Raw genomic sequence first — 23,794 nt, 5'->3', positions numbered from 1 at the left:
GGCAACCAAGTATTCATGCTGTCCACAATAAAAAACGACCCGACCGGGTTACTCTAACAGAATTCATTGCGTAAGAACAAAAACAACAAGAAATTCAAGTTTTGTTTTTAGTAGTAGTTTCCTATTAAATTCAATGCAGAAAAATACTGTTATTATTCTTTCCTAGATTTAGATTAATCTATTTTTTTTTCTATAAACACAAGGGCCAAAAATGTGTAATTGACATGGGCTTCCTTCAATGATTGTAATTTTAACAAAAGTTCTATAAGAAAGATTTTGAATTCATTGTGTTTACTAATCTAAAATGTTTAATAGCATTCCTCCTTTCACACACACTCCAATGCTTTAGCACCCTCTTCTTGTTCTTTTTTGATTTCACCACCAACATTAGGATCATCATCCGCATGTTCGACATTATCATATCGGTGTTTTTCAATCAACTTTAAACAACTTGCATAGATTTGATCGAAGGTATCACAGAACGCCGACATTCCCTTGCTCTAGATAAGATATATGAAATACTATTATTTTGTTGTCTTTCAAAACACAAAATCGTTAATTACTTACAAAGTAAGGATCCTTAATAATTTCCATTTCATAATTATCCAAATAAGTCCCCAGTAAACCGACTTTAGCTCGACAGTTTTTACCAGCCATATCAGCCATTAGTTGCAGTTCATTTAGATTAGTTTCATCCATGCCAAGAATGTAATCAAACTTTTCAAAATCTTCTTTTGTTATCTAAAAAGGAAAACAATTAAAAAATGAAAAATATCTCAAGTTTAGAAATTGCATTGCATTTTGTAAGAATTCATTGCATGGAAACTATATACAAATGGTTTCGCAAGAAGTTGGTTTAGCGAATTCGATTTTTAATTTTCGATTGACAAGTTATCTTACAAAGACAACAGGTGCTGACATACCATTCGTCCGTAATGCTTCAATTTTATACCATGATCTTCAAGTACTTTTAAGCAGCGGCCCTCTGGTTTTCGACCAACATTCCATGATCTTAATGCTGCACTATCAACAAACCAATCTAAATTATTTTTCAAAACCAAATGTTTTAGAATTCCTTCGGCCATTGGCGAACGGCAGGTGTTACCTAAGAGAGTTAAAAAAATATTTTTAGAAATGAGACACTCTAATATACAACAAAAATAAAATATGAAGTATACCCACCGATACAAATAAACAAGATTCTCAAGTGTCCCATTGTCTCACTGAAATAAAATCACAAATTTAACAATTATTTTTTTACAATTGTAGCAAATGAATAGAATTTAAAAAAATATTTTATACAACAAAAGAAAAATATAAAAAAAAACTACGTAATAACAATAGTTTGACAACAAATTCTGGTCAATTACGAATGTCATATGAACGACAACCTGTTTCAAAAGAATTGTGAAAATTGAAAAATCTTCGTATAAACATATGAGAATGAAGTGCAAGTAAAAGGGAAAATAGGCAAAATATATGCAGTGGCAAAAATGAAATAATTCACGTAGACGATATAATAAATGTACTAAAACATTTTAAATTCAATTTAGTCAAGTCATTGCGTTAATTTTAATACAATTACTAGTTGCGCTTTATATAGTACAACCTTGAAACAAATTCAGAAACATAAAATATATAAATTTTGATTTGCTGAGTTTCAGGTTCAAAAGTGATCTTTGTATAGATATTTAAGTAGATATCTTTTGCATTTTTTCTCCCCTTAGAAAATTTTCTTCCGAAGGATCTTGTAGTATTTACACATGCAAATAACATGCAGCTAGTTAACTTTCACCAGTATAAAAAATTACTACTAGAACAAATCAATTTACACTTTTTAGGATTTCAGCTGCTTATTGCTTGTAGCGAAGTTTTTTCAACCACTTACAATTGAGAACGAATTATTAACACGTCCAAATTGTAGGTTAATTGTACTTGTTGATTAGAACTGAAGCATATTTTATTGATGCCTTTTCAAATCCGAAAATGCATATTTGAGCCACATACAAATATGTCCAAGTTTATATTTAAACGATTTAAAGGATAAAGCGATTTTGTAAATGAACGACGTACCGTGTTCCAAAACGACCCTATAAAGTTAATGCAAAGTCATCATTTTAGGATGCACATTACTTTAGGATATATGAAAAAATTTGGGGTAACTCTCGTAAGTCAAATTTCGACTGTATATCAAGAATTTGGTAATATTTTTTAGGTAATCTAAATAAGTTGTTTCGATTTAATATATGCATCGCGAATATTTTTTATTCGAAAGTCAATAGTTTCGGAACTGCTATTTACATGATCCGCATAAGTAACACGTATTTATTTATTTTAGGCAAAAAGTTAACGAAAACATATCATTGCAGATCTTAAAATTGTGTATTTTTCCATAATATTTGTGGGTAATAATTCAATATTTAAAAAATGTGTATTTTGAATGAATTCAGTACTTTTAAATCTATACATATTAAAAACTAAAAAAATGAGTACTTCAGTCGATTTAAACGTGTACTTTGTATTTCACGAAACTAATAATGTCAACTGCAATTTTAGTTTAGTTCTACATTGATTTTCCATTAAAGAGCTTTTCTTGCAAAAAAAAAAAACTTTTGCTGCAAAAACAGTTTTATAAATAAAGCTCTACTAACCACAAATATGCAATTTCAAATAGAAATTGAAGTAATTATCGATTCTATCTAATGTGTACTACATCGTCAATGAATACGACCTTAGACTCAATTTGAAACAAATTAGTACCAGCATATTCTACTCGTTATTCTATTCTAAAATTGTGCAATTAAATATTTTTTAGTTTGTTCATCAACGTTTGCTCTATTCCGCTAAGTATTGCAATGTTTTACACAATTTTTACAATACTAATATTAAAAAAAAATAACAATCCTATTTTAGCTATAACTTCCGAATCAATCTGAAACAGTTTTTGCTCCAATGTTGTAATTTGTTGATGACAATTTGAAAATGCTGCACATTTAAATAGATGTTTAGATTTAAGACCGATCCAAGAGTTATAGCTATACTATGATTAAGCCAAAGAAAATAAAAATACGAAAACTAATTTTTGACCATTTTTTACATTTTTAAAGTATATGATATTTATTTTTTTAAACTTCCACTACTGTAACTCAAAACGTTTTATAGGTATCAACAAATATATATTATTTATAACCGAATATTATCACCTTATATTTCATTAGCCAAAGCCTTCTTAAGGAAGGCATCACAAGCCACCACGCACTGTTGATAGGCCTTCTCAAAGCCGGCATCACCACGTTGCTGTCGAATAAATAAAAAATAATTTAATCCTTTTTTCCCAAAAGAACACAACAAATCCTCAATAAACACTTACATAATATGGATCTTCAATAATACGTTCAGCCTTGGGTAAACCAAAGTCACCCAACATTAGTAGTTTAGCCTTGGAGCCTTTGGGTGCCCTACTAGCCAAATCATCCATATTTTCTTCATCCATACCAAAAATGTAATCGAACTCTTCAAAATCTTTCGATTTAATCTGACGTGCTCTATTGGTATAGGGCAAATCATGTTTTTTCATTGTACTCAAGGCGCGATGATCTGGCGGATTACCAACATGCCAACCTCCAATGGCAGCACTATCAACTTCCCATTCAGCAGATACTCCAGCCTTTTTAATAGTATCCACCATAACGGCCTCGGCGATGGGTGACCGGCAAATGTTGCCTGTAGGAAAGAAATTTAATTAGCATAGCATAATTAGGAACTGTATATAACCGCTTACCCAAACATATCATTAAAATCTTCTTAACCATTCTTATTATGGAAAATTCTGGATTTTATATCTATATATATTCTTCTGTGCCCAATTCAACACAACTTGATCTATCTTCTTGTTAGGAGGTTGTACATCTGTGGGAAACCAAAATAAAAGACGTCCCCGCCGAGTGACCGCGGTTGTTTATGAATGAGACATAAGGAAAACGCAATCAGCTGATGAATTTTGTTTTGTAGGAAATGGATGTTGCCATATCGCTCTTAAAGTCAAATAGAGAATGCTAAGACAATGTCCCCACTATCTGTTATCTGTACTATCCATGGTAGAAGAATATAGGTAGACACATCGACACAGCATCTGGGACACTGAACTGTCAAACCAATTTTCGGAATTAAAAATCTTGAATGAAAAATTATTTAAATTTGTAAAAATTGTTGAAAAACGCACAGTATAATGACCTCCGAATGATGTCGTATAAGAAAAAATACAAAAATCTACTTATATTTGAAAAAATATTAAATTTTTTGACATATCAATGTTCCCAAGCGTTGATGCATCTACCTATATTCTTCTACCATGGTACTATCTGTGTGCGATGTCAAATGTGCAACTTTCTGGAAAAAGCTATATCAATTTTGATTCTACATATTTATTCTATATTTTCTTGTGCCATATTCATGGTAGAATAATACAGGTAACAGCAAGTGTTGTTGTACAACAATCGTAACAACAACCACATACAAATTTGTTTTTATAAGTAATACAAGTGTCAGAGTTATGTGTCCAAAATTGTAAACAAAATAATTAATTTTCAATAAATTATTTTAATTTCAAAAATATACATTTTTGGTATTTGGATTATTTAATTGAAAATGCAGAAGAATTCTTCTTAAAATATTTAATTTTAATGCTACCGCATCATTCCCATGAATGTATAGTTGTTAGCTGTTGTTCCTAATCTCTCAACGCTTCAAGCAATCGCTAGAAAATCGGGGAAAAGGCAACATCCCTTTCAAGTTGGAACCAAACAGCATACATACATAAAGTATTTTACATTTTGCAATTTTAGGAAACATGAAATATGCGAATATATTATCTAACGTGGTATATTTCTATTATCAGGCAAAAATATGTTGACATTTTTTTTCCTGCAGTGAAAGTTTGTATCAAAGATAGTGTATATTTATTATATACAAGAAAATAATCGAATCACAAAACGAATTTGGCACTAATATTACCATTGGCACTAATATTACTATTAAGTCAAATCAGTTTTGGTTTGCTACTTACTACCAGTAATATATACCATGGTAGATATCAACGCTTGGGAACATTAATATGTCAAAAATGTTTAAATGTTTTGTCAATAATAAGTATATTTTTATACGTTTTCTTATACGACGCAAATCGGTAATTTTTACAAATTTCAATAATTTTTCACTGATATATTTTATTTCCAAAATCGGCTTGACAGTTCATTGTCCCAACAGCTGTGTCGATGCAATTACCTGTATTCTTCTACCATACTACCTCCTAAACACAAATTTTTTTTTGGTGCCCCTATTCTGTCAAAACATATATGCAATTTGTATATGTGTGTATTATTTTGAATAAAAAAGGAAATAATTTGAGATTATTTCAAATTAAGATGCAACAGTAATGAAAATTTTCCACGATAACTGGCAAAAATTGTATAATTTTGGAATAAAACAATATTATTCCTCTATTTTAGACTCAATTTTGTGGAAAACCCCAATAGTCCATCCATGTTTTCTGAGTTTTCCCCAGTATATTATTTTTGTGAAAAATGTTGAAAGTATTTGATACAATAAGGCTTTGATCTTGGTAAAATTATTCATTTCAAATAAACATTCCACCTCTGCATTTTCCGTAACTTACCTTGGCAAATTTCACTGCATAGAAAATAGGTTCACATCTCTGATATGAAAGATTAATTTTGAAAAAAAAAAAAAAAAATGGTAAATATAAGATTGCATGACCATTCATAAGGTGTGAGTACATAACCAGCTTGAAGTCTTCGCATGGCATATTTTAAGACATATCATAAAGGAATTCCAGACCCGCACTCAAATCCTGCCGTCGTTTTGATATTAATATGCCTAGCCATTATGATTTATGTTATAAACAGCGCACGGAAATAAACTATATCAATCGTTTGCAATCTTTTCGTTATTTTCGTTACGTTATTTTTTTTCGTTTGTTTTCGTTCGCTGGACATAAATATTGCCAATTTAAATTTTGAGGCATCAAAAAAAGTTTTGTGCATTTGAATTGAAAATTTTGATCGCAAAACTTTCCAATTTTTGAAAAATATCTCAATAAAAAAATAATTATACAAACTTTTATCAAAAATTTTGAGAAATTAAATTTCGAAGAAAATATCAAATTTCGTGTAAATCTAACTTACCAGTGCTAACAGATGGCTTGTGAGTATTTTAATCCAAAATTCATAGAACACTTCAAAATGGAGTTAGCTAGACAATGTTTAAAGATTACGAAGCGTTGTTTTTATTTCTTATGATACAGTTTTACTCAAATCATGGGTAAATTCCTGGGATTTCCCTAATTTAGTCATGATATTCTTAATATAACTATTCACAATGTCTAATAAATCACAATTGTGTAGAAAACCGTTAATTAGGCAATCAGTCTGGCAACGCTATCACATTATCTCTCCTCTCTCTTTAAGCAAAATCGTCATACTCTTTCCACGTTAATTCGTAATGATGAAGAAGAAGAATGTTTTGATACTCTCTGCCACCGTCCGTCCAACACAAAGATGAATTTTTCTTTGTTAGGGAAACACAACATACAACTCGCCTAACACAAATACGCCAAATACGCAATAGAGCTAGTGAGCTAGTGCATAGAAAGCATAAACATAAACACGGAAAATAAATAAGAAGTAAAAAAGGCAACAGAAAATTAAATAATTCCAATTTTAATGAACAATTTCAAGGAAATCTTCACAGTGACTTAGACGGCGAGACGAGAACGTGAGTGTGGTGAACAAATATGTCGTGGTTTAATGTGTGGGATGGGCTGAAGAATAAGACGTGTCGTTATTTACTACAAAGATATTTGGGACAGTTTCTGGATGAAAATCTGAATTTGGAACAGCTGAATATTGAACTCTACAATGGCAAGGCCACAATCAAAAATGTGTCGCTACGCGTTGAGACTCTTAATGAGTTGTTGGAGGCACAGGGATGGCCATTGGAATTTACAGATGGGCATATAGGCCAGTTGACATTGTCTGTGCCGTGGAACGCCCTGATGACAAGTGATAGTGCCATAGAGGTATCAGATGTTGTACTGTGTATTAGGCCCGTCAAACGGGAGCATGATGGAACCTCAATGATTGAATCAATGTGGTCATCGGTTAGCAGTTCTTTACAACTCGCCGAGGAATATATGCGTCAAGAAGAGAATGAGTCAGAAGATACGAATGCCACACACACCACAATAGGTGGTCTAGAGAAATTCGCCGAGACCATAGACAATGTCTTGAATCGAATTAGGGCAAAGTTTACAAATATAACAATACAAATCGAACACCCATTGGTGAGTACGCTCAAAGGTATTGCGTTTAAGGTGCACCTGGAGGAGCTGTTGTACAAAAATGAAACTGGCAATGAGAAAAGTGCCACGACACAACAGCAGCAGCAACAACAACACCAGGGAATAGACAGTGCCGCGGACATCATAAATCGCATACCCACATACACAAAGCACAACATAAGCTTGAGGGGTGCACATATTAACACACAAGAATTGAAATCGCATTCCGAGGACTGTGGCAATAGCAATCAGCAAGATATACCCTTGCTACAGCTGAATGGCGAACAAAGCGTCCAGGTGAAAATAAAGCAGTCGGAAGATGTAACAGGGCCAAAAATCTACTTCTACATCGAATTAGGTGGTATCTGTGGCATATGTTCGCCACACCAAATTCAAATGATACTGGAGTTTATAGAGGCATTTACTGACGACCTTAACCCTAAAAAACAGCAGCATTCCAATGAGGTGGTGCATGTTCCAGCAGAATCTGCGGAAGGCTATGAGAATTTATCAATGGGAGGTGGTGGCATGCTCAGCAATCAATCAGCATGGATAAGTGCAGACGATCCTCCTCCACCCCATCACATACAATATGCGAATGCCATGCACAGGAATCTACACAGTAGCCAAGATAAATACTGTGAATCGTTAAGCTCTTCAATGAGTTCACGTAGCACTCTAACCAGCGTATCACGTTATCAACGCAAACCCACAAATTTGGATTCATCAGGGGAAATTTCTAATTTTGTGGTAAAGATAGCGTCATTTGTGTGGGTAGTTTTGCAGGAGGATATTTTGGTGGAATCTGCATCGAATTACTATGAAAGCCTGTACAATGAGCAGAGTGTAAATGAACAAACAAATGTGTCACAAAAATTTTTCGAACTGGTTCAACAGGTGGGGCCCCATGATCAGGAGTCGAGTGGTCATCAAAAAGTATTCTGCGACAAAAATCACATTTTGGTGCGCATGCAACCTCTGGTGGCAGAGGGTAAACAGAATCGTAACAAAAGTCTCTTACAATTCAATGCCACAGTGTCGGCCACCCAATTGGACTTTTGTGAAGTCCTGGAGGGGAAGATAACCGAATTGTTGTCATTCAATCAGCGTAAACGCACACGTGAGGGCCAAGTTAGGTCGGAGTTAAATCTAAACATTAACTCCATAAATTCTAATAATTTCAAGAATAAATCATCGACGACAGTCGGTTTTGACTTGGCTCCATGCACATTGGAATTTGATGTATCTATTATAGATCGTTTAGGTGCCTTGTTTGCTCAAACACCAACAAAGGCATGCGCCAAGGCTCCATTGAATGATAGTGATGTTGCGGTTGGCACCAATACCACCATAAGTTTGAGCTGTTCCAATTTGGATATACGTCTAAGATTTCCTATTATCGATGCAAAACCTGCACATGATCCGGAACGTATTCCCTGGTGGAAACAAAATATTAGACCCGATTTCCTACTACTCTCCCTGGAGCAAATGAATGTTAAATATTGTCTGAATAAAGTGAATTTGAGCTCGAATGAAATAAACATATATTACTGTGAAGAAGAAACCAAAAAGACCCACATCGTAAATACTCGTGCTGAGAGTGGCAAGGATTCCGCCGCTCTTGAATATCCCACTCTATGCATAGACATAAAAGACAGCTATGTCTTTGGCAAGGATGAGGAACCGCGTTTGCCTTTTAGTTCGAAACGGAATTGTCGCCAGAGTAGCACTGCCCAGCCCAGAATGGAATCGGATGTAACTGAAACTATTTTACTGCCAGGTGAAACTCATGAAATCAATGAATTTTGCCAAAAATCGATGGCCTCGTCAGTGATTGGAATACGTATTAGTTTACCCAGCCTTAATCTCTTTTTGGAATCTAAGCAATTGTTTGAATTGTTGTATAATCGTCTGAACTCTGATTTGTTTATGTGGGAACCTTCGTCCCCCTATTTGACCGGCACACCCATGCAAGAGAAGAGTTTTTTGGGAATGCAGAACTTAGGGCTAATGGATTCTGTTTATATTTCAGCAGTCCAGCAACCGGATAATGATCCTTTTGCCGAACCATATGAACAGCAACAAAAGAAAACACAACAGCCAATAAATTACGCCGACAATGATGATGACGAGGACGATGGTGACGATGAGGAAACCAATGATGAGGACGACGGTGGATTAACAAATCGCCGACGACGCAAACAGACAAATAACTTTAAATCTCTTTTAAGTTCCACAAAAGATTTGAACACCCGTCATGGCCACAGATGTTCAGTGGAAATAAAAGTAGGTAAAGCCACAGCCGCCATCTTTGTACCCGTCCGTGATTCTGAGAATCATATATTGCCCGAAGTTTTGGGTAAATTTCTACTTTACATCGACGATTTGAAAATATTCAGTTTGACTGGCTACTGCGATGATCCCTGTTTGGCATATTTTTGTCTTCAGGTCAATGAACTTGAAATGTACCATGGCGGTGTGGCGCCCATGAACTCTCCTTTACGTTGTGATAGTAAAGCTCACATTGAAGACTTTATGAAAGCCACAATTTATAAAATACCCTTGGGACTAACCAAAGGCATTATTGGCCAGAAGCAAGGCGAACGCAGTGAAATGGTCACTGTGGCTATAGAAATTAAGAAAAATCTGCCACAACACATAAAACGTCTGAAAATCACGGCTGGCATTAAAAATACCACATTGCGTTATATACTCATGCCGCCCTCCTACTTTTGGCTTAATCAACTTTTGGATTTCCTCGATGTCCTAGATTATCCCATTGAAGGGTATGAACCGTTCAGTGTAGTATCCGAAATGCAGTTACATTTGTGGGATTGTGCCATTGATTTTCGTCCCGACAACTTTGCCTATCGTGCGGTGCTAGAGCTATTCTATTTCTCGGTGAGCAGCAATATTATATCCACCATGACGGGTTGTAACTTGCGATTCGTATTGGAAGAATGTGTCTTCTCCATTGCTCCCCACGATACCACGAAGGTGCTTCCCTGCAATCGTGTAACCTTTATTGATGCTAGCAATATGGTACCCGTTTTGGATTTTGGTCTGTTGGAGATATCACTGCGCATCAGTGGTGAAACAACGGAGAAATATCCTAGATTAGATCTCCGATGTTCCCTGCAAGATGTCCACTTGCGGACGTGTTACGACTCGGGCAGTGCGTTTGCCCAATTAATTGGCTATATAGCCAATAATATAGCCAAAGATGAAGAGGCCAGTGACAAGGAATCCTTACAATCTTCATTGTGTTCAGAATCAGACTTACTTTTGGCAGAATCACAAACATGTGCAGATCTCTGCGATCGCCATCAAGAACGTGTTAATCAACTAATGGCGGAGGCCGTAAAGGATGGTGAAGATGTTTTACAGGCCAGTGAAATGTCAACATCATCCACCACAACAATTCACCCGAAAGAAGATGAATTGAAATTATTCTATTTTCCTGATGAGGCCTCGAAAGATGTGTCCGCAACTCAATGTGTAAAACACGAATTTGATATGCCATGTACATCTTCAAGCGGTGCATTAGGCGAACCTTTGCCGCTAATCAAAGGTGATTTTGGTGTTGTATCTGAAAAAAGTTCGGCAAAAGAATTACAAAGTCAATGTTCTTCCGAGGAAGACTATTGCTTTATTGTGGGCGAAGAACGCGTGGAATTGGATTTCGAAGATATTAAAGTGTCCGAAGATCCTTTGCGCATTGTCGACAATCATTTTGGCTTGCCATCCTCGCATAATGATATTTTAAAAGCTCCTCCCACATTTCCGCAGGCTGATCTTCGTTACACATTATGTGAAATGACGGTAACCTGGCATCTATATGGAGGACATGACTTTGCACAAACTCTCGGTGGCATAGCAAACACATCCACAGCGCCGGCTGAGACAGCTCCCATGTCTGAGGCCTATCGTCATGGTGTTTCAAATGCCAGCAATCAATGCCGGCCGCAGTCGACCAAAAAACCCAAAGAGAAATTAACCTGGAAATCTAAGGGTGGTGAAAATCGTAACCACGAAGTACTTGTTGAAATCCAACTCAGCAAAGTGGGTTTCTCTTACGAACTGTATCCCCTGCAAGCGGCATATGCTTCGCGACAGGTATTCCTGGTAAATGAACTGGAGATAAGGGATCGCCTACAAACTTCGGAGATCAATAAATTTCTCTACAATGCCAATAGCAGCAATTTCTCTAATCGGCGCATGAAACATATGGTGGTTGTTAAGTGTTTGCATGTCCGACCGAATCCTGAACAAAGTCCAGCACAAGAATGCTCTCTAAAGATATCCCTTTCACCACTGCGTTTGCACATAGATCAAGACACCCTGGAATTTATAACTGATTTCTTTACCAGTTTTGGTAAAAATTGTGACAATGATAAACCCGAAGGGGAAAAGTCAAAAACGCCAGCGCCCCCACCCACAGCCACTCTGTGTAGTGAGCTTGATTTGCCGGAAGCTGTACAAGACCTACGAGCCAGGCGAATTGTAAATGAAAATTTAGCCATACTTATCGATGACACCCAATCGGAAAGCAATACAAGTCCAAAGAAATCCGCAAAACATTCTCCGCCTACAGATTCTTCACCGACCTATTTCCGTGAAATAATTTTCAGTCCTGACATTTCCATATGTTTCGATTATCATGGCAGGCGTGTGGAATTGTCCAAGGGCCCAGTGGCTGGTCTACTCATGGGGCTGGGTCAGTTGCAATGTTCCAAAATAATTCTACGTAAGATAGTGTATCGTCGTGGTTTGCTGGGTTTTGAAAAAGTATTCAATTACCTCTGCAAGGAATGGCTAAGGGATATCAAACGCAACCAATTACCCAAGATATTAAGTGGTGTCGGACCCACTTATGCCTTTGTGCAACTATTTCAGGGTATCTATGATCTTTTCTGGCTGCCCATTGAACATTACCAAAAAGATGGCCGAATCATACGTGGGCTCCAGCTGGGTGCACAAAGTTTCAGTGCTCGCACCATATTGGCTGCTTTGGAAATTACATCGCGGCTCATACAACTGCTGCAGTTCACTGCAGAGACAGCCTTCGATATGGTGTCGCCCGGTCCATCGGTAAGGCAATTGAAACGATCTAGACGTGGCAATAAACGGCGTCCACATAGACCCAAAGATATACGTGAAGGTGTTGTGAATGCCTATCAAATTGTCAAAGATGGCATCAACGATTCGGCCAATAATCTCATAGAGACGGCCGTTGCTGAACATGACCAAAAAGGTTTAACCGGTGCTGTTGGAGCTGTTATGCGTCAAGTTCCGCAACTGGTAGTGTGCCCGGCCGTCTTAGCCACCCAGGCAACAACCAATATATTGGGCGGTGTGAAAAGTTCACTGGTACCTGAATCGAAGATTGAAGCGAAAAAGAAATGGAAAGATGAGAATTGTTGAAGGATTTAACTATTAGAATCGGCAAGGACAAGTGATTATGGAACCTTGGGCAATGTTTTGCAATAAATGTGGAAATGAATGGACACAAGTTGCTGGTGATTTTTTTATTATAGAATGTGTAATTTTACAATTATATATGATTAAATACATAAATAAAACATACATATATAAATATATACTTTAGATTGTAAGAGAAAGAGAGAACAAACCAAGTAACATGTAATAAAGTTGTTAAATTTTTTATTCAAATAAATAGAGGTAGTTTTATTCTTTTTTTGCTGCAATTGGGATTCTACAGATATATAACTAAATCTTCTATTTCTAAAAGACCAACTAAATTTGGTTGAATGTATGCGAAACGTCGTTACCAGTCAAAATATTCTATACTTTTTGTGGGAATAGCACAAGTTTCAGCTTTATTTCGGAATATATCATTTGTAATTCAATTCGGAAAATGTGAATGTGAAATTTAGATGTTTTATTTTAAATTCTGAAATTTGACTTCTAATTTAGAAATTTTATTTGAAATTCAGAATACCTATTTCATAAAAAAATAAAATTATAATTTCTAAAATAGTAGTAATTTCATAGTAGGCCTTCAGAAGGAATATACCAAATGGTTGGAGGAAGATAAACAATTGTTGAAGTTCGATCAAATTTTGGATGTTTCTTGTCAAAATTAATTGGAGACAATATTTTCCTAATCATCCACGTCTTTTTCAAGATAGCCACCATATGGCCCCAAATGAAAATTAAATTTTAAATAAAATGAATCAGCGACTGCAGTGAAGTCATTTAACACTTTTCATCATTCTATAATATTGTATATAAACCTTGTCAACTTACAGCGTTATCAAAAATTCGACGTTTGTCGAATTTCGACGTTTCTCACCATACAAGCTAAACTCATGTCTGCAAGGATGTAAAATTTTTTTACTACGATAACAGATTTCCCGATTTTTTTTACATGCCCGGAGCAAATGTTATTTTTTTTAATTTTAACAATGCGTCTTTGATTTGTTCGAATTCAAGTATGTAATTTAGATAATAATTGTTTGTCGAATAAATAATATTGTATCAAATAACTTCTGTCTAAATTTTCAGAGTAGTCATGTATAGAAGTTTTGGGAATCGCCTATGGCCCTATAGGCTAGACTGTATTAATTGAAAAAAGTGATAAGTAAATAAATAAAATTCATTCATTCAAGAAGTTACGAAACAGAAAATCCGCTTTTTTACAAAAGAATTTTTTTTATATAAGCATTTTCACACATTTCCCAAGAATAAACAATTGGATAGTTGTATGCTTCTACATACACCATATTGAATTGCAATGTATTGCAAATAAAAATTAAATAATTTCAAAACGCGTTAATTTATCATGAACAATGTTTATTTAAAACTACATTGTTTACAAATGCTTTGCAGGCTATAAGACATTTATCATAGACCTCTTCGAAAGGTGCCTCACCTAGAAACTAAAAAATGAAAAAGATAAAAGTTTACAAAATCAAAATATTGTTGTTAACTCCAAAGCACGTACATAATATGGATCATATATATTTTTTTCCGATTCTGCAAGACCAAAATCTCCCAATAGCATGATTCTTGCTTTGCAATTAGGTGGAGCAATTTTCTTCAGTTCAGCCACATTATCGTTGTCCATACCAAAGATGTAATCGCACTCCACAAAATCGTTTGAATTAATTACCCGGGCTTCTTTGTCATACTGAATACCATGGTTCTGTAGAACACTTAACGCCCTTTCTTCCGGTAGAGAACCGGAATGATACCCTACTAGGGCTGCACTATCAACTAGCCATTCTTTGTCTACTCCTTGCCTATGTAGAGCTTTCCTCATTATGGCCTCTGCCATAGGCGAACGGCAGATATTTCCTGCAAGCAAAAGGCAATAACTAAAATAAATGTTTGCAATTTAAATATGCAAAGTATTTTACCCATACAAACCATTAAAATCTTTTTGGTCATATTGTAGTCTTCTTAAGATCTAAACCATCGGACTGCACTTTGTACGGCAGATTTGGGACCAGCGACATTTACTTGGACAAAGCCAAGGTAGATCTACTAGGTAGTCGCATCACCCCAGCTGACGGCACCTTTAAATGTCAAAACAAGTTGTTGTAATGCTGAAAATAAAAATAAAAAAAAATATAAAAATTTAAATTCAAAAATGTAATTTTATTCAAATCCTAGGTGTTGAGATTATGTTCATCACTGGCCTTGAAATTTAATTTATCGTGGACATTTCCAGGTGGCGCAGACGAACCAGCGGTTGCATCAGACCTCCTCTTTGATAGTCATTTTACTTTGCTTCCAGCTTTTCACGAGAGTTATGACTCAGTTGGTCTTATTCAAACTTCCACTAGCCCCAGCTTTTCCAGTCTTCTGTGGTCTGTGAAAACTCTTTGTATGGGTTGGTGAATTTGCATCGGCTCTCCTACCAAGAGGGGTTTGGTATCCAGCAAGTGGCTACTAGCTTCGTAAAGGGCTACTACTACTGTTGGCGATATTGGTGCTATGTTCTTTCTTTAAAACAATTTGATCAGGAACACTTGCTACTGTTGTGCCATGTGCCATCTTCACACATCTTCAAAATTCCGCAGATATTGCAATGATAGTGAAATAAACAAATTTTTTCATCTCTTCTTTCTATATCTGTTTTGAACACGATGTTAACATCTGCAATTGGAACGATTAAAAGCACACAAAAACGCGCCAATTTCATAGATTGGGGGCAACATTCAACGATTTCATATAATTGTTTGCTCTTTGAATATAAGGGGGTTGTGTTCTCTTGAAGCACTGCTCACACAAATTTATAAAAAACACAAACCTCTGCATCAATGTTTAGTCAATTTATGGCCAGTGTTCATGTTACGGTATCTCACACCTGTTTGCAACGTTTTTATGCTTGACAACTACGCAATTTGCAACTTCTTTATTAAATTTTTTGCCAGTAGGCAGGTTAAGTTCGTAAATGGGCCATGTAGGTCCACGTTTTCATATAGCCACCATATAACGGTTCCTCACGATGTTCGGTATTTTGTTGATATTAGCGACATTGTTTCAAATTTGGTATTTGAGTTTCGTAATGGATACTACAGGCTATGACAGAAAATTGTCTGTGCAGGTCCACGCCTTCGTATAGCCCCCATATAGCAGATCTTGCATTAGCATCAGGATCCGGGAGGGGCCTGAAGGAATGGTCCGATCTCCACCATCTTACAAATGACGCCACTTTATCCTTGGTTGTCCAAGGTGTATGCATAGCAAAGCAATTAGAATTACATACTTACCTGTTTTTATGTATTTTAAATAATAATCCTGTCCAACAAATTTGTCCAATCCAATTCTTATTCAATTCCTTGATTGTTTTATTGGTTTTATCCTCCTTTTGGTCTTATTGGAGGGTGTTCATCAGTTGCTTCAAGCGCGCGCTTTCGTTTGGTTGGTTGTTCGTTGCGAGCGTTGGAAACAAAAATGAAGAACGTCGCAACGAAACGAATGTGAAGGCCACAAAGGAATACCCGATAAAAAATAAACAGAAAGCAAAGACTCGGAGTACTCTGTTGTTTACGAATGAGACATAAGTAAAATACAATGTGTTGAAAACATTCATTAAATGAGCCGAGGGTCTACTTTAGAAAGTGATGTAAAAACGACTTCACGCGTAATGGTCAACTGTTAGCATTAGCAGTGACGTAAATTGTTCGACGAATGACAAGTTTGAAAGGATTCTGTACGTTTCTAATAAAATGAGTAAATAGAAGTACACCCACAAGCCAAAGTTTCGACGTTATATCTGTAAGTACCCTAGACTTGGTAGTTAAATTCATGGTATAATAATTACAAGGTATGAATGGCAGAGTTATTAAATTTGAAAAACACATCCCTAAAGCTAGAGTCTTGTAACCATGGTACAATGATATCAAGAAAATCGCAACGAATGGAACGCCGTGTTCATAATGCAATTGCAATTTCCCAAAAGCTGTAATATGAATTTAAATGTCCACATAATTTTTTAAATTATTTTGTTTATTACGGCTTTACCAAGCATGGCTCAATAAAAAAGGTTGCTCAACTTCAAAGAAATTAAAAACATACAACTTTGTGCTGGAGCCTTATAGAGTCAAATAGACTTTTAAATATGCAACAGTTGGGTTTGTTTATTTTTCATTTTTATAGCACCATTTTTATTTTGGGGAAAAACCGCGAAAAAAGAATGGAATTTTGGGGTTATTTCACAAGATTGAATCTTAAATTGTATATGAGAGTTATAATTATTTCAAATTTTAACCCTTTGTGGGGGAGCTACTTGAAAAAGTGGGTTGATAATATCCATTTTCACACCTAACTTAGCACTGACAAAAATATTGTGTTTTGCCAAGTATACACAAAATAATATTATATTATGATAATATTACGATGTATTGAGTTTGGACCAATTCGGATACTCCCTTCGAGAGTTATCGCGCGACTTTTATATTTCACTTAGTTCACTTGTTAAAAAAAGTTTATTTGTTTTTAATTTACTTTTAAAAACCGTTTATTTGCATATAGAGCGGGAACACTGACTACCTTAAATCGAATTTTACATTGATATTTATAATATTCTGCTTAGCTGCTGTATAAGCATTTTTATTATTTAGTTTATTCTAATCGGCTAATAACCTTAATTTGTAGTAAACCATCATTTATTGCAAAATTAGCAATTTTAAAAAAATTATAATTAAAATTATGCCCTAAATTTAGTAGACTATCATTTAATGCAGAATTGGCAAATTATTATAAGAATGCATTTTGATTGGGTGTAATGCCATAAATGTTAATATACTGATAAAAATGCAATGTTAGGAAAATTAATATTGAAAGATAATTAACAAAAGTGATTAACCTTATAAAAATGCTTATGCAACAAATTTACAAAAGTTGTAGTTTATTTGTTTATTTCTTATTTAAAAAATTATTTTAAAAAATATCTATGGGGTCATTATATATAACTACCCCTCCATTTGAACAAGAATTCTCCTGAATTCGATTGATTAATTTAAGATTTATGCTTTTATGTTTAAATAGTATGAACAAAATAATTGTTACAATAATCAATAAAATTACAATATTATATCCAAATGACAATTTGTTGTGATAGTTTAATCTGTTTATATTTTTCACATTGTTTTCGTGTTCTCCTAAAATTTTTTCAAATAATATTTGATGACTAAAACTTTTAATCGTATTATATTCTTTTATAGCCATTTTTCTTTCATATTCTTTAAAATTTGAAAAATAATAATCTTTAAAGTTCCTATTTAATATAGTATCGTTGGAATTGCAAGTATTATTTATATATAAGTTTTTTGAATTTTTAACAACGATTGTATCTAATTCTAATTGAACAATTTCTAAATCTTTATTTGTTGTCATTTTACAATTGTTTTTTAAATATTTATTTTCTTCAAATGCATATGTTTTATTATATATAGTCAAAAATTTGTTCAATACTGTAATCTATTTCATAGCTTTTATTATTCGTTAATGGTACAATTGTCCTTAATTCTATTTCAATAAATTCTTTAGGTATTTTCAGTCCGAAAATTAGATTAAAATATGCTGTCCCTGTCGGTATGTATTTAATTTTATGCTAGTCAATTTCGTACTTCATCAGTTGTCAGAATGCTGGGATGTACTAAACCATATTTAGCAGATATTATATTGTCCTGAATTTGTTCCAATTTATTTTTTATGAGTTGAATATTGGTTAACTGTTCTAGAAAAGCTGTATTTTCATTTTCCTCATTTAAATATTTATTTATCGAATTTAATTCTGTTTCTATAAGTATACGATCATTATTTGTTACTGTTTTCAAATGGGTCAACGTCAAGTTAAAAAAGTCATTTATAATAATTTGTTGGTTATTGTTTTCTCTATATCATTAATATTGAATAATTTATTCTGTATAGTTTGTCTGTCTTCGTCATCCATTGTGCCAGATAACCACTTTTTTAATTTTCCTACTCCATTTATTAGTCCTCGTCTCGTTCTATTTGTCTTGGAATTAGAGTCATTAGTTTACTTTTAATTTCTATTAATTCTAATTGTAACTTTTCCTTATTTCTGATTTTTGATAAAAATATGTTTTCGTTATGTTTCAATGTCTTCTAAATTTGTTACATGTATGATAATGTCGATTTCCTTTACAATTTCCTGCTGTTTTATTGCTACGTTTATATATCCTGATCTGATTGAACAGATTCCTCGTCGTCATTGTTGCTTGAGTCGCTGTTGTTATCAGGATCATTACCATCAATATTATCCAAACCTGCAAATTTTAATGGTCGTTTGCTGTTACAAGGGTGAATGTTATCTAATTTTGATTTCTTATATTTGGGTTGTTCTTTGTGCCTAAGATCCTTATAATTTTTGATAAAGCCTTCTTCTCTATTTTCGGCATATTCTTCTCTTCGGTATATTCTTTGTCAATTGTTTTTGTTTTATTCTCATCTATATTCTTTTTTACTTTATTCTCATCAATTTCATCCTGTTGAATCTCTTTAGGTGAATATTTTGTAGTTGAATGATATCTTTCATTATAATTCCTAACTGCTTTCTGGATAAGTTGTTTTATTGGTGTTTCTTTATTTAGTTTATATAAAATTCCAAGTTTTTCTGCTATTGTATTATGAATACGTTCTACATCCGCATTTCCTGTATGGCTATTGGGTTTAGTAAGATGTAAAGCTATGTTTTCATTTTGTAGAAATTCTTTTAGTCTAATAGAATTGAATTCATTGTCCGCTACTATTTTCTTTAGTTTACCTATTCTAGTGAAATGTTCCTCTAATTTTTCTATAATAGTTATAGTATTTCTGTCATTCAATGGATAAGATGCCGCAAATTTAGAAAATTTATCGATTACTGTCAAAAAGTGAAATCTTTCATTACATATGTATCTACATGGATAATTTCATTCTTAGTAGAAGGAGTTTCTGTTGGAGTTTTAATGGGATTTCTATCATATTTTACTTCTTGACATATTTCGCATTGATTTATTACGAGTTGAATTAGTTCTAATAATATTGGATAATATATTTTGTTTTTAATGTTATTGTAGGTTTCAGGAATTCCCGAATGCATACTCTCTCTGATATGGTACAAGGAAATTTGTTTCACTGCTTCGACTTCTGTTTCTATATCTTGTGCTATTATTGTACACTTTGTAAATTGTAGTTTTCTATTATTTGAAAACATTTCTATTAATTTTTCCTTCTGATTAAATTCCTACGTTTCCTTTAGTTATATACTTCCTGAGTATGTCTCCCATATTGTCAACATCTGATTCGGCTATAAAAATTATTTTCTTTCCATGTATTGTTTTAAGTTCTTCAGTTTTATTATTAGTAAGAATTATTTGGGTCTTATGTTTGTTAATTATTTCCTCTTTTATAAAGAAATGGTGTAGTAAATTTTCTTCCGCTGAATGAACTGTTGCTAAGGTTTGATTATCGTCTTCTATTGCATTTACGGTAATATATACTATATCAAAATCATTTTCTCCTAACTCAATTAACCACCTTTGATGTCTTGGAGATATATCCTTTCCTTTGTAGTTAGTATGTAAATATTCAATTGGTTGATGATCTGTTAATATATGAAATTTTCTTCCGTATAGGTATGGTCTTAGACAATTAACACTCCATAAAATAGCTAAAAATTCTTTATCTGTTGCTGACTAATTTCTTTCATTATTATTCAATGTCCTTGATACAAAACATAGGGGGTGTCCTTCTTGCGAAAGCACAGCGCCAATTGCATAGTTTGATGCATCAGTGGTTAATGTGATTTTTTTTATCAAAATTCAGATATTCAAAATTCAGATATCAAGATTGAATGTGAACTGATTAGTGATTTTAGCTTTTCGAAGGCTTCAATATATGTTGCATCTTTAGTATTAATTTTTGTTCCCTTTTTCAAATATTTTGTTATAGGTTGTGCTACTTTTGCATAAACTTTAACAAATTTTCTGTAATAACCTGTTAATCCTAAAAAGCTCTTAATTTGTTTTTCTGTTTTTGGCAATTCTAAGTCTTGGATAACTTTTATTTTATTTGGATTAGGTTTCAATCCGTGCTTTGTAAATAGTTCCAAAAAATTCAGTTTTCTTTTTCATGAAATTACATTTATCTATTTGAATTTTTAAATTAGCTTTCTCTAAGGTTTTAAAAATATTTGTTATTGCTTTAACATGTTATTTTAGCGAGGTACTTAATATGAGAATTTCGTGTAGATATACTACACAGGTTTTATTTATATAATCACGTAAAGTTTCGTCCATCAACCATTGAAATGTTGCTGGAGCATTTTTTAAACCAATTGGCATCCTTATAAATTCATATAGTCCATGAGGTGTTACAAAAGCTGTCTTTTCCCTATCTTCTCTTATTAATATTTGATGATATCCCTTTGCTAAGCCAAGAGTTGTAAAATATTGTGCTCGTCCCGAATTATACAAAATTGAATCAATGTTTGGTAATGGAAAACTATCATCAATTGTTATTTCCATGGTATAACTAAGAAGGTAAAGTCATGTAATCATATGTTTAAAATTTTTTCAAAATTATACCTTTGACAACATCTCATTGTCAAAATTTTCATTCATAAATTCATTGTATACACACAAAATCTGAGATGGGAACTGTTTTTTATGCATTGAAAATTACAGAAAATGCAGAGTTGGGACTCCTGATTTGAAATGAGGTTACCTTTATTTCATTGTACTATGGTTATTTCATTTAAGTTTCTATAATACACTACAACTCTATATTCTCTTTCTCCAGAATTATCAATTTTCTTTGGTACTACAATTAATGGACTTGCATATCGAGAACTGCTTTTCCTAATTATTCCTTGATCTTCTATTCCTTTTATTTGTCTTCTCACTTCTTGTTCATGTTCCTGTGGTTATCTGTATAGTTTAGCTTTTATTTGTTCATCTGTAGTTGTTCTAATTTCATGTTTTATATCCATGGTACTTGGCAATACATCCACTTCTTTAAAGAAGAAGGTTTTACATCTGTTTATGATTTTTGTAACTTCTTCCAATTGTTCGGTATTTAAATGTCATAGTTCAATTCTACTCCAGTCAAAATTCTAACGTACATATGTATTTGAATATTTGTATATAGATTTATAATAAAATTTGTTGTTAGATTGTTAAAAGAAATTTTACCATCTACCATGTTTATTACTGTATTAAATGAGTTGAGTAAATCTATACCTATTATAAAGTTATACATTCGTCCTGTAAGTGGTGTCGCTTTCCACTTAATTTTTCCTTCTTTAATATTAAATTGACCTGGTATATCTGTTAATATTTCATATTTAATCTTTCCTATTCCATGTATGGTGCTAAATTGAATAACTTCTTGCAATTTATACTTTACTAATTCATTTATGTTTTCATCAATTATACTTATACTTGCTCCTGTATCTATCAATGCATGGTAAAATTAAGAAGGTAAAGTCATTTCAAATAAGCATTCCCATCTTTGCATTTTCTGCAATTTACCTTGTCAAATTTCACTGCATAGAAACAGGTTCCCATCTCTAATTTGTGCAGTACAATGGATTTATAAATAAATAATTTGACAATGATATATTGTCAAATGAATAATTTAAAACAAAATTGTAAACATATGATTGCATCTTAATTCTACCATGTATCAATGCTACAGTGTCTTTATTTTTTATTGTTAATTTTATCATAGGTAAAAACTCTGATGTTGTATTTAGAAATAAATTATTTCTTAATAAATTCTGTCTTTCATTTTGTTTACTGTTATATTATTTCATATTGATTTACTTCCTCTTCTTTATTTTCCTTATTATTGTCCTCATTTAAAATTGTTGAATCCTTTGCTTCTATGTTATCAATTTCCATTGGTTCGCCGTGGTCTTGCCAAGGTTGATTCCTGCGAAATTGACCGGAATGTGTCCCTGGGTGTCCTACCTGTGCTAACCGCTGAAAATTTCCTGAATTGTTATTATTACCATTATTCTGATTTCTTTGAAATTTGGAAATTCCCTGAATTATTATTTTGGTTCCTATTTTGGTTATAGTCGATTCGTGGACTATAAGGTTGTCCGTACAAATTTCGGGTGTTATTATTGTAATGAAAGTTATTATTTCTGTAAAAATTACTTCCTTGTCCTCTATTTATTTGATTATAATTGTTTCCCTCATTTTTATTTTTATGAGGACTATTATTGTTATTATATTTATTACATTTATTTTTTCTATATTCATCCCTAATGCATGTATCCTCACAACGTCTTTTTGTTAGTATTTTTAATATGTCATTAATATGTGTTTCTTCGTAAATTTTGTCTAGAAGCGTTCCCTGCGTCATTTCCTTTATCGTATTAACTAATAAACTGTCAATATTTGATAAGTTAATGTAATGGTCATTTTTGTAGTATATAATTAATTCATCAGACTTATATTTAATGTTTTGAATTTTTATAATTAATTCACTTACGTTGTTCACTTTCAGATTTGCAATCATTCTGTATACAAGATGAGGTTCCACCGATGGTCTATATCTCAATTTTAAAGTTTCTTTAATAAGTTCCGAATTGTCTGGTTCCGGGGTGTTTATAATTGTGTTCTTGGCCTGTCCTTGTATTATTTTATAGAATATTAATCTCACTACTTCCTTCTTCAAGTCTTCATTTTTAATAGTTGAAAGCAAATACTCGATGCTGCAGAAAAAGCTGTTGACTGTTATTTCACCACTTTCAGTAAAGATTGGAATATGACTTATTTCCTTTAATATGGATTCTCTGGTACGAGTGTGTTGTTGTAGTTCGATGTAGGCACTTCTAAGTCTTTTAATTTGTTCATGCTTTCTGACAATCTCCGCTATGACTGCGTTGATGTATTGAGCCTCCGTCTGTCAAATACTGTATTTCTCTTTTTCCTTTGTGAACTCAGT

General features: G+C 33.4%; 4 protein-coding genes across 6 annotated transcripts; 1 reads left to right on the top strand and 3 right to left on the bottom strand.

The window, feature by feature from the left end:
- Positions 1-93: 93 nt before the first annotated feature.
- LOC131804341 (low molecular weight phosphotyrosine protein phosphatase) lies at positions 94-13,708 on the bottom strand. 2 transcript variants are annotated; one of them, XM_059127130.1, is made up of 5 exons: positions 13,628-13,708; positions 1,183-1,223; positions 924-1,105; positions 568-741; positions 94-500 (listed from the first exon to the last, which is right to left on the bottom strand). In XM_059127130.1, the coding sequence occupies exons 2-5, from the start codon at positions 1,214-1,216 to the stop codon at positions 327-329; spliced, it is 564 nt and encodes a 187-aa protein (XP_058983113.1). In that variant the 5' UTR covers positions 1,217-1,223; positions 13,628-13,708; the 3' UTR covers positions 94-326. The 2 variants fall into 2 exon arrangements, with proteins under 2 accessions (XP_058983113.1, XP_058983112.1); XM_059127129.1 differs by lacking the exon at positions 13,628-13,708 and adding an exon at positions 1,332-1,373.
- On the bottom strand, positions 3,077-3,980 carry LOC131804343 (low molecular weight phosphotyrosine protein phosphatase 1-like). Its single transcript, XM_059127133.1, has 3 exons — positions 3,782-3,980; positions 3,371-3,723; positions 3,077-3,297 (listed from the first exon to the last, which is right to left on the bottom strand). Exons 1-3 carry the CDS (start codon positions 3,810-3,812, stop codon positions 3,205-3,207), a joined length of 477 nt encoding a protein of 158 aa, XP_058983116.1. The 5' UTR covers positions 3,813-3,980; the 3' UTR covers positions 3,077-3,204.
- On the top strand, positions 6,532-13,034 carry LOC101889936 (autophagy-related protein 2 homolog B). Its single transcript, XM_005186404.4, has one exon. The coding sequence runs from the start codon at positions 6,812-6,814 to the stop codon at positions 12,779-12,781; it is 5,970 nt and encodes a 1,989-aa protein (XP_005186461.1). The 5' UTR covers positions 6,532-6,811; the 3' UTR covers positions 12,782-13,034.
- Positions 13,709-14,152: 444 nt separating the features above from the next.
- On the bottom strand, positions 14,153-16,370 carry LOC131804342 (low molecular weight phosphotyrosine protein phosphatase 2-like). 2 transcript variants are annotated; one of them, XM_059127132.1, is made up of 4 exons: positions 16,099-16,370; positions 14,740-14,898; positions 14,325-14,677; positions 14,153-14,259 (listed from the first exon to the last, which is right to left on the bottom strand). In XM_059127132.1, exons 2-4 carry the CDS (start codon positions 14,768-14,770, stop codon positions 14,161-14,163), a joined length of 483 nt encoding a protein of 160 aa, XP_058983115.1. In that variant the 5' UTR covers positions 14,771-14,898; positions 16,099-16,370; the 3' UTR covers positions 14,153-14,160. The 2 variants fall into 2 exon arrangements, with proteins under 2 accessions (XP_058983115.1, XP_058983114.1); XM_059127131.1 differs by having other exon boundaries at positions 14,740-14,928; positions 16,099-16,369.
- Between the last annotated feature and the right edge of the window lie 7,424 nt (positions 16,371-23,794).

The sequence above is a fragment of the Musca domestica genome, unplaced genomic scaffold (assembly GCF_030504385.1).
Source record: "Musca domestica strain aabys unplaced genomic scaffold, Musca_domestica.polishedcontigs.V.1.1 42, whole genome shotgun sequence".
Classification (NCBI taxonomy): Eukaryota; Metazoa; Arthropoda; class Insecta; order Diptera; family Muscidae; genus Musca; species Musca domestica.
Note: the sequence above shows the minus strand (reverse complement) of the source record. Positions and strands in the feature narration are given on the sequence as shown.

What these genes read in the sequence shown, in the direction of transcription:
- LOC131804341 (XM_059127130.1), bottom strand. Translation starts at nt 1,216, where the DNA reads ATGGGACACTTGAGAATCTTGTTTATTTGTATCG. An exon ending in AATCTTGTTTATTTGTATCG is followed by an intron (nt 1,106 to 1,182) that starts GTGGGTATACTT and finishes TAACTCTCTTAG; the next exon opens with GTAACACCTGCCGTTCGCCA. An exon ending in TTATTAAGGATCCTTACTTT is followed by an intron (nt 501 to 567) that starts GTAAGTAATTAA and finishes TATCTTATCTAG; the next exon opens with AGCAAGGGAATGTCGGCGTT.
- LOC131804343 (XM_059127133.1), bottom strand. Translation starts at nt 3,812, where the DNA reads ATGGTTAAGAAGATTTTAATGATATGTTTGG. An exon ending in GATTTTAATGATATGTTTGG is followed by an intron (nt 3,724 to 3,781) that starts GTAAGCGGTTAT and finishes TCTTTCCTACAG; the next exon opens with GCAACATTTGCCGGTCACCC. An exon ending in TTATTGAAGATCCATATTAT is followed by an intron (nt 3,298 to 3,370) that starts GTAAGTGTTTAT and finishes TTTATTCGACAG; the next exon opens with CAACGTGGTGATGCCGGCTT.
- LOC101889936 (XM_005186404.4), top strand. Translation starts at nt 6,812, where the DNA reads ATGTCGTGGTTTAATGTGTGGGATGGGCTGAAGAATAAGACGTGTCGT.
- LOC131804342 (XM_059127132.1), bottom strand. Translation starts at nt 14,770, where the DNA reads ATGACCAAAAAGATTTTAATGGTTTGTATGG. An exon ending in GATTTTAATGGTTTGTATGG is followed by an intron (nt 14,678 to 14,739) that starts GTAAAATACTTT and finishes TTTTGCTTGCAG; the next exon opens with GAAATATCTGCCGTTCGCCT. An exon ending in ATATATATGATCCATATTAT is followed by an intron (nt 14,260 to 14,324) that starts GTACGTGCTTTG and finishes TTCATTTTTTAG; the next exon opens with TTTCTAGGTGAGGCACCTTT.